At 35.6% G+C, this 13,362-nt stretch overlaps 1 protein-coding gene across 1 annotated transcript; it reads right to left on the reverse strand.

The window, feature by feature from the left end:
* Positions 1 to 377: 377 nt before the first annotated feature.
* Positions 378 to 12,342, reverse strand: kiaa2013 (KIAA2013 ortholog). The gene is made up of 3 exons (XM_065247743.2): positions 10,798 to 12,342; positions 6,431 to 7,284; positions 378 to 1,778 (listed from the first exon to the last, which is right to left on the reverse strand). Exons 1-3 carry the CDS (start codon positions 11,741 to 11,743, stop codon positions 1,761 to 1,763), a joined length of 1,818 nt encoding a protein of 605 aa, XP_065103815.1. The 5' UTR covers positions 11,744 to 12,342; the 3' UTR covers positions 378 to 1,760.
* Between the last annotated feature and the right edge of the window lie 1,020 nt (positions 12,343 to 13,362).

Here is a 13,362-nt window from a genome sequence, read left to right on the forward strand (position 1 = left end):
AAAACTGACATTGCAAACCAAGTCTAATTTACTTAAAGGGGACATATCATAAAACTTTTCCATGCTTAAGTGCTATAATTGTGTCTAAAAGTGCTATAATTGGCTTTTATCAACCTAGTGACAAAATGTTTAAAAGATCAATCCAGTAAATTAGTTTTGGTAAACCATTCTCTGCAAGCATTTGAAAAAATAGGTAAATTAAATTTGGCCAGGGACGGACTGGGGCTAAAAAACAAGACTTTTTCCCAGTTAAAATTAAGTGGTTCGTCAGACCATGTGAACTGAAAAAGGCATGCCTACTTTATCCTGGTCGTAGATTTGCGGTTACAAAGAATAGATCAAATTTCCTGTAGTCCGTAATTAAAAGTAAATTAGAATGAAGACAAACATCACAGTTTATTAGCCAGGTATGGAGATCATAATTCAAAAGCCAATTCACAATCCAAATCAAATACAAAGCTTTAATCAATAAATGGTCATAATAATATGAAAGCACTGCATACCTGGCAAAAGGACAATACAATAGTCATCTGGCTACAAAATTCCCAAGTGAAATAAAAATACATGATGTTGTTCACCCAGACACAACATTTTTAATTTCTAAATACAGAAAATTACCCTGAACCTTTTACAAACTTTCCTTAAATATCCAGAGAGAACAAAGCATTGTAATAATGATTGGGATTTGTTAGCTATTGGGTCTTGTGGACCCAGGGGCTGCACCAAATCTGGACTGGTTTACATGTTCAACACTGAGTGAAGTTTGCCTTATTTATTATTACAGTTCATCAATGTATTCTATTGTTATGTGGGTGAGACTATTGTACCAATCCCAATGAGACATTTTAAATGAAACAACAGAGAGAACAGATGTGGTCTTGGTGAGGTGTGACTCTTCTGTCTTCACATAGTGGGGTTGTTGTCTTGGAGGTAGATGTGAACTCTTTGAGAAATGTTGATTCTCACAGGAATTCATGTTTTTAGAAAATGCCTCATGGATTCAGCCATTTGGTGTCAGTCTTACAATCTACAGTCTTTGTTTGGTGGCTCCGTAGCTGCTTTAGTTCTGGTTTCAAATCATGACCTTTGTAACGCTAACACAGTGCTACCAATTATACTGGAACATATAAGTTTTCATTCACTCAAAAAATGAATTATTATTTACATGTCGTTTGAACCCTTTGTGTATAGAATGCAATGCAATTCTTGGTATGAAAAGGGATCATGAGGGCATAACGGATGTCCTGTGTGCATGTGTAGGCCTTTTATGACTGCTTTAAACTGCTGAAAAATGAATATTAAATTGTATAAAAGCACATGGAACTGTCAAAGTTGCATCTATGGCATAGATAAAGGTACGCTATCAAACAATCAGTACTTCATAATCCTAAACAACCTTAAAGTATGAGGATAGGAATTAAAAAATAAAAAGAATGAATAAGTTTAAAGATAGCTGCATATCAGTTGTTGTTTTCCAGTGAAAATTTTATTGTTGTTGTGCTTGTGAGCTTCAAAGAATAAATTTATTTGGATCCTTCATCATTTTAATTTTTTATAATTAATCTATTTTTTTTTAAATAAAAATCTAATCAAGCACTGAATAAACTTCAACCTTATATCACAAATAATCGACAACAATCAAAGTGTTAAATAAACACAGCAAAATGGAAGAGCAAAATTTAATACAATTTCCCCTGCAACCCTGTTAAACTCAATCCTGAGAGGAGATCCGTATTTAATGTGTCTGCAAACACTGGGCTTCAAATAATGACATCATCCTGTTGAAATAATAAAAAATGTGTAAATATGTGTATTAAGGTGCAACACATTTATTTCTCAGATAGCTGTTGTGTCTCCATTGTGCATCATTTGCAGACTTCAAAATCATAAGATTTTAAGAAGCATTCTTAGATTTTAAAGTAAATAAATGCAAACGTAAATCAATGTATACCAAACAACAGATAGCTACACTCCTGAAGACTTCAAAGTCACGTCTTTAGGCCAAAATTCCAAATTTCAGAAATATTGAAAAATCATAATTTCTTCTGGCCAGTAAATGATGACACAATTTTATTTTCTGGCTAAACTATTCCTAGCACTTCTAAACTAATAGTTAATAACTATTAAAGCTAAACGTTTTTAGCCTATATAGCATGGCATTTAGCAGTCATCATTTACACCTGTTGTACAAACTGTTTACAGTTATACAAACTGCAGACATTGGGACAACTGGCACAAGTGCTTAATAATCTATAATACTGACACCAACCTCTAATTCCAGTTATGACAAAGATTCATTTAAAATTTGGACTGAGGTCAATATGTCAGTGAAGCTATGATAAATCCATTTACGCAATATTTATGTTTTCATCCAAATATTTTTAAGCATAAAGATGCAAAATATCCTTTACAAAAGTACAAAAGTTTCCTTTTGTACTGAGGCCTACTTTGTTTTTCTTATAGAAATGAACATGAGCTTCTCAAATCAGCATTTTCAGAAACTACAATATATCTTTGTAGATCAACTTTGTATCATTGTAACTTTGTTCAGTCATTTTAAAAATGGTTCAAAAGTTGTCACTGGGATGGTATACCTTTAAAAAAAGGTCCTAATATGAAAGACACATCCTGGCCAGGATTTCAGGTGCGTTCTCCGGAAGTCGCATTGGTCGACCGCATATGTCATCAAGGTTTAATATTTCAGATTCTATTTCAGAAAAGCAAGCGTTACATTTCAATGTAAGAATCTACATGAAACTACAATGATTGTTTGTCTTAAAAGAAACAAAACTTAATTTTCTAATGTATTTTAAGTGAAATGCAAGAACCTCGATGCCGTATGCGGTCGAGCAATGCGACTTTCGGAGATAACTGGCACGAATGGCCACCCTAGTACAAATGTACCTTTGAGCTACCAATTGGCACATTTTAGGTACAAAAGTGTACTTTTTAAAAGGTACTGCCCCAGTGAGAACTTTTGTGCCGCTTTGTACCTTTTTCTCAGATTTTGCCAGTTTAAAATGCACATTTGGCATAGGAATAACTATGCCGACATGAGAAGAAATGAAAGAGGCATAGCTAACTGTTGATTTGTTAATTTAAACAAACTTAAGCAATATAAAACACATCAGAATGAGACAATGCAAAAAATCTATGTAAATGTGTACAAATTTCATTGTATACACATATCACTTCTTCAACCCTGAAAACTTTTTGATCCTCACTGCAAGCAATGCAGAACATTCACACTAACAAGATAACACAATTTTATGTAGCTACTACTTGACTTTCTTTCATGAACCTCAATGATGTTACAGTGCTGTTAGCGTAATAAGAAGGAAGAAGATATTATATAAAGAAAATAAAGCCTGTCTTTAAAACCATTTCATAGTGATACTGTAATATTTACAATTAAATATATAAAAACATGATATATACATTATAAATTACTTACTATTTTTTATAACTTAATAAGGATCTCATATTTAATATAATATTCAGACCACCTTTGCTATTTTCAGTTTGTTATGTTGGAGCCTAATACTACAGTCAAATAATTTTATGATCTACCATCAAGGCCCCATAACAACAAAGTGAAAACTGAATATTAGTACTGGGTTATGCAGGACCACAAGAGTCATGCAAAATGTAATAAAGAACTTCAATATTTAATAACTACCTGGACAATAAAAATAGCAATTAATACATTTGTTTAAAAATTCATTAATTAATCTATAAATAAATAGACAAAGTTACAAAAAATCATTATGTAACATTTTATTAGGCAATATAAAGTGAGATTATAAAAATAATGTAGAAATGAAATATTAATCCATTAATAAATAGTTCAAAGTAATATAACAATTTACGAAAACAACATAAAATGCTCAATAATTCATCATTTTAAATTGCATTTATAAATTCTTAATTAAATAATGGAATTTCAAAATCTATTTCAAAAAGCGATTTAAAAAGAAAAATAAATAACTGGACTTATAAATTGAACTACAAATACAGGTTTAAATTAGGCATTTAAAAGGGCATTTCCGTTTAACATTTCTGTTTTCATTTCCCGATGGTTCTCCTTATTCTTTTCACTATTCGATTTGCTTTTTGTTTTAGCCTCTCTATTTAGCTTTTCCGTGACTCTTTGGGTCCTTGCAAATGGTCAAATAAGAAATGAAAATTAGCTAAGGCCAGGTGGATGTAACAAGCTCGGTGATTGGCTCTGATTGTACGTCATGCGCAGATTTATAGATCTCAGATGAGGACCCAAAGAGTCACGGAAAAGCTAAATAGAGAGGCTAAAACGAAAAGCAAATCGAATAGCGAAAAGAATAAGGAGAACCAACTGGAAAATGAAAACAGAAATGTTAAACGGAAATGCCCTTTTAAATGGCTAATTTAAACCTGTATTTGTAGTTCAATTTATAAGTCCAGTTATTTATTTCTCTTTTTAAATAATTCCATTATTTAATTAAGAATTTATAAATGCAATTTAAAATGAAGAACTTATTGAGGGTTTTATGTTGTTTTTGTAAATGGTTATATTAATTTGAACTATTTATTAATGGATTAATATTTCATTTCTACATTATTTTTAAAATCTCACTTTTTATTGCCTTATAAAATGTTATATAATAAAAAAATTGTAACTTTGTCTATTTATTTATAGATTAATTAATGAATTTCTAAAGAAATGTATTAATTGCTATTTTTATTCTCCAGGTAGTTATTAAATATTGAAGTTCTTTATTACATTTTGCATGACTCTTGTGGTCCTCCATACGGATGAGGACCCAAAGAGTCACGGAAAAGCTAAATAGAAAGGCTAAAACGAAAAGTAAATCGAATAGCGAAAAGAATAAGGAGAACCATCGGGAAAATAAAAACAGAAATGTTAAACGGAAATGGCCTTTTAAATGCCTAATTAAAACCTGTATTTGTAGTTCAATGTATAAATTCAGTTATTTATTTCTCTTTTTAAATAATTCCATTATTTAATTAAGAATTTCTAAATGCAATTTAAAATGAAGAACTTATTGAGTGTTTTATGTTGTTTTTGTAAATTGTTATATTAATTTGAACTATTTATTAATGGATTAAAATTTCATTTCTACATTATTTTTATAATCTCACTTTTTATTGCCTAATAAAATGTTATATAATATTTTTTTTTGTAACTTTGTCTATTTATTTATAGATTAATTAATGAATTTTTAAACAAATGTATTAATTGCTATTTTTATTCTCCAGGTAGTTATTAAATATTGAAGTTCTTTATTACATTTTGCATGACTCTTGTGGTCCTCCATACTGGGTGTAAATTAATGAGAAAAAATGTAAATGATTGTAGAATCAGGCTGCAACATAACAAAACTAAAAAAAAGTAAAGGGGTCTGAATGCATTTTGTACAAAAATGTAAAATAATGTCAAAATAAATCTTAATGGTTAATAAAAAGGCTTCTTTTTATTTTAGCAAAACCTCCAATTAACTTTATATAACATTAACTGGACATGATCCTGACAGGTTTTGTAAGATTTATTGAACTCCATTTGTGCTTTCTCAGTTTAACCACTGATCAACTCTCATCTGCTATCAGGTATTTCATAACAATTGCCTTTCTGAGATTGATGACTAAAGATGTGTATGATGATAATCAGTCAAATAAGAGCGATGCCTGGGTTAAAAAAATTTAGAAGCAACAACAGTTTTATATTCAAATGGATATTTAAATGACACATGAGATCCTGTTTGATATGAAGCAGAATTAAACAAAAAGAAAGCAGAAAAGAAAACAGAGTCCATTAAACCCAAACCAACCTTAAACCAACTTGGAAGAAGAAAGTCTAGAAGGCACCAGTGAAAAGTTTACACACAAATTTCTGATCAAAGAAATGTTTTAATCCTCACTCAGTATCACATCAAAACCTAAATGAAATACCCTTAACAGATTTTTCCAGCTGTAAACGTTCTACATATAAAAGATGAATTAAATCTGTTAACAAGATTTACATTTCAAAAATGATCATTCACTCTTACTTTGCAAATAGTTCTTTTGCAAAGCAGAATAGCATTTCGTAATAAAATAAATAGATTGGTAGTTTATGACACAAGTCAGTTCCAAAATGTCCAAATGTTGGAAAATGAGGAAAGTAGCGGACTACTGCCCGTATAGCACTGGTGCTTTCGGTTTATAAAGAAGTCTGATATCAAGTAGCAGAAAACACGCCTCACACTCCAATTACAGCAGATTGAAAGTTTGATGGGTTACCCAAGCCATTAATCACTCAAAGGTCCAGAAGCAAAAACATCTTGCAAGGCAGAATTTGAGAGTAACAAAATTAGAATAAGGAGAAAAAGAAGAGGGGATCCACACACCACAAATACCACCCAAAAATTGCTCGTCTCGTTCTGGCCATCTATACCTTACTCCTGAAGAGCGGCTTGGCTCCTGGCCCGCAGTACTCGTTGTAGATGAGTTTAAAGAGGAATAGGTGGAAGAGTATGATGAGGGACGCCACGCTGAACCAGAAAAGGAACGGCAGCCCCGGGTACTGTTTGGCCATGTGGTCCTCGTGGGCCAAGATGGCTTTAACGTGCATGGTGTGCCTCAGGTCCTGCAAATGAGTGAGATCAGTGGAGAAGTACAGTAGGGGTGTTATGGGCTGGGTCACCATCACAGGAAACGTGTGACCTCGCAGCTCCGACGTCAGCTCCACGGGCTCGTTCATGCACCCGGCTTCGCAGGCGTACAACTTTACGGGTTTCTCTTGGGGCTTGACAGACACGTGCAGGAAGGGCTTTCCTTCGGCATCCTGCAACACGGCCAAATTGATGAGGTCTTTATTGTAATGGATGCCCCTCAAAGAGTAGCTGTTGTGAAGAACGTCCGGGTCGGCCTGAAACTGGAGATGGTTTTCGGTGAACTGCAGACCTCCGAAACTAAGCACCATGCCCTGCATCATACCGTGAGCGCCTGCCACAACAAGCACCTTGCAGCCTCTTTTCTGGAAAGTCAAGTTCCAGAGGTTGACAAGCTGCAGAATCTGAGCGACATTGGTCAGGCGTTCCGGCCACAGGTTCTCGGCGTGCATGGTAGCGTGACCGCTGAAGCAGTGGTCAGCATAGTTTAAACTGGACTCCAGCTTTTCATGCTCTTCAGCGGTGAGACTCGGATCCAGCAAGGGTGCTGTGGAGGTGGAGAGGATGTAGTAGAGGGTGTTGTTGACTGTGCGACTGGACGGAGTGTGCGCGTCTGTTATCTTTCTGATCTCTACACCTGTAAAGCAGCAAATGGTAGACAGAAAGATTGACTTTGTTGTCAACCATTAACAGTTTAAAATTGTTCTATGCTGGACCAAAACATCTGATGTTTAACTCTTTCCCCACCAGCGTTTTTTTTTTTTAAGTTGCATTTTTAAGATTTTACAAAAGTTTAAAGGAAAACAAGTTATTTTACTATGTTCTTACCTCAACTTAGACAAATTAATACATACCTATCTTTTTTATCTGTGAATTTAATTTTTATACAGCGCGTCGTGAATATATTAGCATTTAGCCTAGCCCCATTCATTCCTTAGGATCCAAACAGGGATGAATTTAGAAGCCACCAAACACTTTTATGTTTTCTCTATTTAAAGTAGTTACACGAGTATGGTGGCACAAAATAAAACATGGCGTTTTTTTAAGCGGATAAAAAATGAGAACTATATTGTATGGCGGAAGAGCACTTAGTTTGCAGCACTTCGACAGTAACATCATCACTCCTGATTACTCCCCCTCAAACTTTCGTCAATATTACTGCGCCTGAGGTTTTTATCCACTTACAAAATTGCCATGTTTTATTTTGTGCCACCTAGGGCTGCAACTAACGATTATTTTAATAATCGATTAATCTGTCGATTATTTGTTCGATTAATCGATGAATCGGATAAAAAACAACAAACAAGAAAAGCATTCATTTCCAACCCCTTATTCAAAACAGACCTAAAATCTTTAGAAATTGCACAAACATGTTGCTCCTTGAACACACCTGAGTTGTTACAATAATAATAAAATAAAAATGGACTAACACAAAAAAATACACATGTATGCTTTACATCTGCCAAATATATAGACTTTTTTATGATGCATTTCCCATCAAGAGAGGATTCATCAAAAGAAGCCTCTCTTGATGGGATCCAAAACATAGTATATGAGTACACTCTCAGAAATAAAAGTACAAAAGTTGTCACTGGACAGCACCCTTTTAAAAAGGTACACCTTTACCAAAAAGTGCATATTAGTACCTAAATGGCACATATTAGGACCTTTTATAACGGGTACTGCCCCAGTGACAGCTGAGCTTTGTACCTTATATTTGACTTTATGTGTTTTCTCTGATCGGATCTCTTTGTTAAAACTGTTCCATTTACATTTGGCCACGTAAATGCGTCTTGTGAAAACGGAAAATGCGTCTTCTACTCCCGCGCAAAATGCAAATACACCATTCATTACTTCGCCTTAAAAAATTTAAGACGATGTTTATGCAACAACTGGCGGCACTTACTGTATGTGGTACTGTATGTTGGGCCGGGCACGCGCGTCTCCTTGCTCGGCATGAGCTGGAGCGCGCAGTACAGAACAGCAGGAGAGTGACGGCGCGATGATTTAACATACAGCTCCATGACGGGGAAAAGCGTTCATACAACTATCTCTCAACGTTTTATTTCTTTGTTTAATATCATTGGGGTTTTTTATTCGTTCTAGAAACTTTTTTACTCGCTGGCGTCGCTCCATAAAGCATAAGCGTGTCGTCTTTGTTTGTTTACCTCTTTGCCGGCTGTAACTTCCAGGTGACGCACTTACGTTTGGGAGGACATGTGGTTTTCCTGTACCTTTGCTGTTTTTTTATCTTTTCTCCGCCCTGTCTATGAGGCGCCGAACTCTTCAAGCAACAGTGCGCGAGAGAGACCGACGCTCCGTCCCAAACCGCATACTTCCATACTATATAGTAGGCGAAAAGCACTACTTCTCGTACTCTTTGCCAACTATATAGTATGGAATTAGGCGGTTTGGGACGCAGTGCGAGTGTGTTCACTCCGCTCCGCGCTTAACTGAAGTTTTTCCTTTTTTTTTTATTAAACGTCTCTGCGTCACGCGACACAACGAATCGATTATGAAATTCGTTGCCAACACTTTTAGTAATCGATTTTTTTTTTTTGCCCAGCCACCACCCCCCCGACTTCGGAGGACAACTTTATTTTTATTCATATGAAGGTTTGACAACATATATTGATTTTAAAAAAACACAGTTAGTAATCGATTTTTATCGATTTAATCGATTCGTTGTTGCAGCCCTACACCATACTTAACTACTCATGTAACAGTCTTTAAATAGGGAAAACATGGAAGTGTTTGGTGGCTTCTAAATTCATCCCTGTTTGGATCCTAAGGAATGAATGGTGCTAAGCTAAATGCTAACACATTCACAACGTGCTGTACAAAGATAAAGTGCACGCATTGAAGAAAGATAGGAATGTATTAATTAGTCTAAGTTGAGGTAAGAACATAGTAAAATATTTAAAAACGGTGGTGTTTTTCTTTAATGCCTTTCAGAAAATTTTCTTCTTTAAATATATTAACATACAATATATGAAATGAAGGAAGAGACCCTCTGCTTTCAAAAAAAATAACAAATTTATCCTATCTTCGTTTGTTCTCTTTTATCACCTCTCAAATATCAGTAGGTTTCTTCAAAAATACAAAATGATTAGCGCAAAAGCTCAGATAATTGCGTTTTTTTATAAAGGACTTTTGTTAGAGATCAGATTCAGAGCGATGATCAAAACATACACAGAGCTTTTACTGTTTTTGAATCAGTGGATGCTTCAATGTTTTATAAGTTGGGTAAAAGCGCCACCTAGTGGATAATAGCAGAAATACGGGCTGCCGTAAAAACTCGTCATTAGCAGGGAAGCTTTTTCTCTTAATTGACGAGATAACCAAAATATGAACGTATTGTCCGTGACATCACCCACATGGTTGCAAAACTCTGTTTTAAAACCAACAGTGGGCGGAGCTTTCTGTTGCCATCTTGGCCACGTGTCACTGCGCTTCGCTCTCAGATAACCGAAAATGGGTAAAGAGGCGGGACGTGGGTGAAGCTGAAGGTGACTGGTTGCTATTGAACAACACCAACTTAGCTCGACAGTAGTGACAGCAGTGGCAGTTCACCCGTCACTCAAGTGGCCATGCCCTTAATTATGCAGAACTTTAAGGCTTAATATAATTTTAACGAATGAGTTATAGAAAAAATGATCCCCCTCACAGTTGTCATGAAGGGCAAAATTAGCATATAGACCAAAAACACTTTTTGTACCAGGCTGTAAACTTAATATTTTCTGGTGAAAAAATGGGCATTTTAACATGGTCGTCTATGGGAATTGACTCCCTTTTAAAGCCAGCCTCTAGCGGCGTTACCATTGTGGAAGCATTTTAAAGGGTCATAGACAGATGCATTTGCTATTTTTGATCTAATAGTTTTAGTTGCCGATCAATCGGCATCCTTTTTTATATATATTTTATATTGTCTAATGGTGGCAGACGTGTGCGGGTAAACCAGAGCTTGACAACAGTTATCATGATTATTCTTGTATAAACATTTCTATTTTTTTTCTATTTCATTAAAATAAATTTATTAATTACATTTGCAGTTATTTTTGTAAAATGTGGGCAAGCCGAATTATTGAAAGCCCAAACCCATCACTGGCATATTGCAGTGTAGGTGGGTGTTAATGTATTCAACACTTGCCAGATATGAAGAGATCCACCCATGCTTGCTGGTGCTCTTGCATTAATTCTTCCACATTAGGTCGGAGAGCATCCACCATCTCTCTCTTGACTCCTTCTCTGAGCTTGCCAAGGGTCTCATCCAGTTTCGCACCCTCGGTGGGCTCCAAGGTGTGAATCACACTCACCACAGTTTCTGAATATTCCGATTTGGCAGGGATTAGAATTTTTGTGCTCAATCTGTTTGTGGCTACCACCACAAACACGAAATCCTTTCTCTCCGTGAGCACCCTACCCGAGGACAGCATGAATTCTTTTTCCTCCATCTTCTCCGTGGTGCTCCTAAAAGAACGAGACTCGATGGACACGTCAAAAGAAACCGCACTGTCCGTAGGATTCGATATGTGAATCCTCTGGAGATAAACATTGGATCGGCTGCGATGGGCGACAAACTCCTCTCGAACAATGATGCAATCTCGAGTGGACTGAGAGTTACTTGTCAGAATGCATCGAGAAGATAGCACAGAACCTTTTCGGTAAAACAGCATCATAGCCCTCGCCTCCGAGAACGCTCCTGCCATCTGCAGCCGCACTATTGGGGAGTACTCTGTCTGGTGAACCGGTGCAGACCCGGGCTGTGAAGACGACGCTACCCAGAGTTTGTTAGAGTCCACATCAACCAAAAAATGTCCATTACCCACAACAAACGGTACTGAGTCTTTCGTCTGTGGGGTGTAAACCACTCCCTCCCCTCTGTCAACCAGGGACACCCACCTGTTAATATCAGTCTGCAAACACACCCCTGCAGCTCCCCCAGATTCCCTAGAGAGGCTCAAAAACTTTAGGATCCCATCTGAGCTCGAGTACCAGTAAAAAATGAGGAAGAGCAGAAATCCGACTAAAACACGACGGGCCCAGCTGCTGGAAAGCAAACCAGGCAGGCACTTTAATCTCTGCTGCAGCCACATGGTCTGTCTTTTGCTCCAATGATCTTTAATAGATCACTCATAAACTACTGCGGTGGAGGGAGATCGCCGTATTGTACAGCAGTAAATGCTAGGAGTGGCCACCAGCTCTGAAAGGCATTGCAGGGTTAACTTATCAAGCCTAACTTGAAAAACAACACACGAGAGCGGCGGGCTGTTGCAACAGACCTAGCTAACTAGATGTGTAGGAAAGTATTTGTCGCAAATCTACTTCCTGTCACAAGAAGCACTAAACATAGTTCTCGACTCCTTCGCGTTTAATCTCTCGAATTTAGCGATTCTGTGCAAAGTGTAAGTCCAAACATCTGCTTTAATTATAAAACAATCCACTTTCTTCTGTAACGAGTTTATTTCTAAACTGAAGTTGCTGTTATCGTGCGCGTCAACACATTTCTGCTCACGCGGCACACGTTGGTTCACTTTCTGAAGCTCGAGATGCAACGCACGTATCGTCTAATGTTTGTCCGCTCGTGTTTATTTCATCTGCGCTTGTTTATTTTCGCTGTGTAGTGTACCTGTCATCTCTCTCAGCCAGCTGACATGTCTCATGTTTGCGGAAGAAAACCAGGCTGCCGTAAAACACCGGAAGTGTCGTAGCGCAAGACCTGTCGTAGTTCAAGCACGTCACTGTTTGTGTTACGTCATGTAATAACAGCTGGACCTGTAATAACAGCTTAGAAACTGTGGTTCACATTGCTTATATTGGTACTGCCCAATTGTAAAACACTTTTGGAAAAATGTTTGTGATTTTATTATTAAGAGTATTAATGGTGATCTTGTTTTATTTTGGAAACGTGATTTTTGATGTTTTGAAGAGTCAAAGATACTACAATGATACTGCCAATAGTATTTACATAATAAATCTGATTCTTTTGTTAGCAAAATTTCATATTCACAAATGTACATTTTCTGGAATTAAAAAAAAAAGAAATAAAACTTTATATTGATTCTATAAAATATAAGATTTTCTTTAATGTAAAAACACTGAAATCTGTACTTTATTTAATATTTTATTGTAAATTCCCCACTAGCATATTTTGTCTTTGTTAAATATTGTTACTATTGTGCTTAATTTATGAACATTTCTTATATATAATAAATATAAAAGTGATTATATGTAATAATAATACTTTCTTTTTAAAATAGTTTTTATAATAATATTTTACACGTGCCATATAACTTATGGAGAAAAAGAGTGATAGTTCAATTAACACACAAAACATTTATTTTTATGATATAATGTTTAGTTTAAAGTAAATACGCATAGATATTTGTCAACTACAAAATTCAATGTTGATATCAATGATATACTGTAATAATGTTTATTGTACTGGAATGAATCTTACAATAGCTAAATTGACTCTTTGTTTATTCAACAGGCATAATAAGTTGCCCCAATAACTAGACGAAATGTAAAGCATTAACAAAGTTTTATAACGAGACTTTTTCATAAGTTCTTTGATTTTGCTCTTTCTGAGCTTGTTTTGGGAAATGAACTTAGAATAATGAATGAAGTATGAATATGATAGCTTAAAATTAGTTTTTAAAGTTGAAATCTCATCTGAGTCATTTTGAAGTTGACTTAATCTTATGTATATATA

This window comes from Paramisgurnus dabryanus, chromosome 11 (assembly GCF_030506205.2).
Source record: "Paramisgurnus dabryanus chromosome 11, PD_genome_1.1, whole genome shotgun sequence".
NCBI classification, from domain to species: domain Eukaryota; kingdom Metazoa; phylum Chordata; class Actinopteri; order Cypriniformes; family Cobitidae; genus Paramisgurnus; species Paramisgurnus dabryanus.

What these genes read in the sequence shown, in the direction of transcription:
- kiaa2013 (XM_065247743.2), bottom strand. Translation starts at nt 11,743, where the DNA reads ATGTGGCTGCAGCAGAGATTAAAGTGCCTGCCTGGTTTGCTTTCCAGC. An exon ending in GGTGGATCTCTTCATATCTG is followed by an intron (nt 7,285 to 10,797) that starts GCAAGTGTTGAA and finishes GCTGCTTTACAG; the next exon opens with GTGTAGAGATCAGAAAGATA.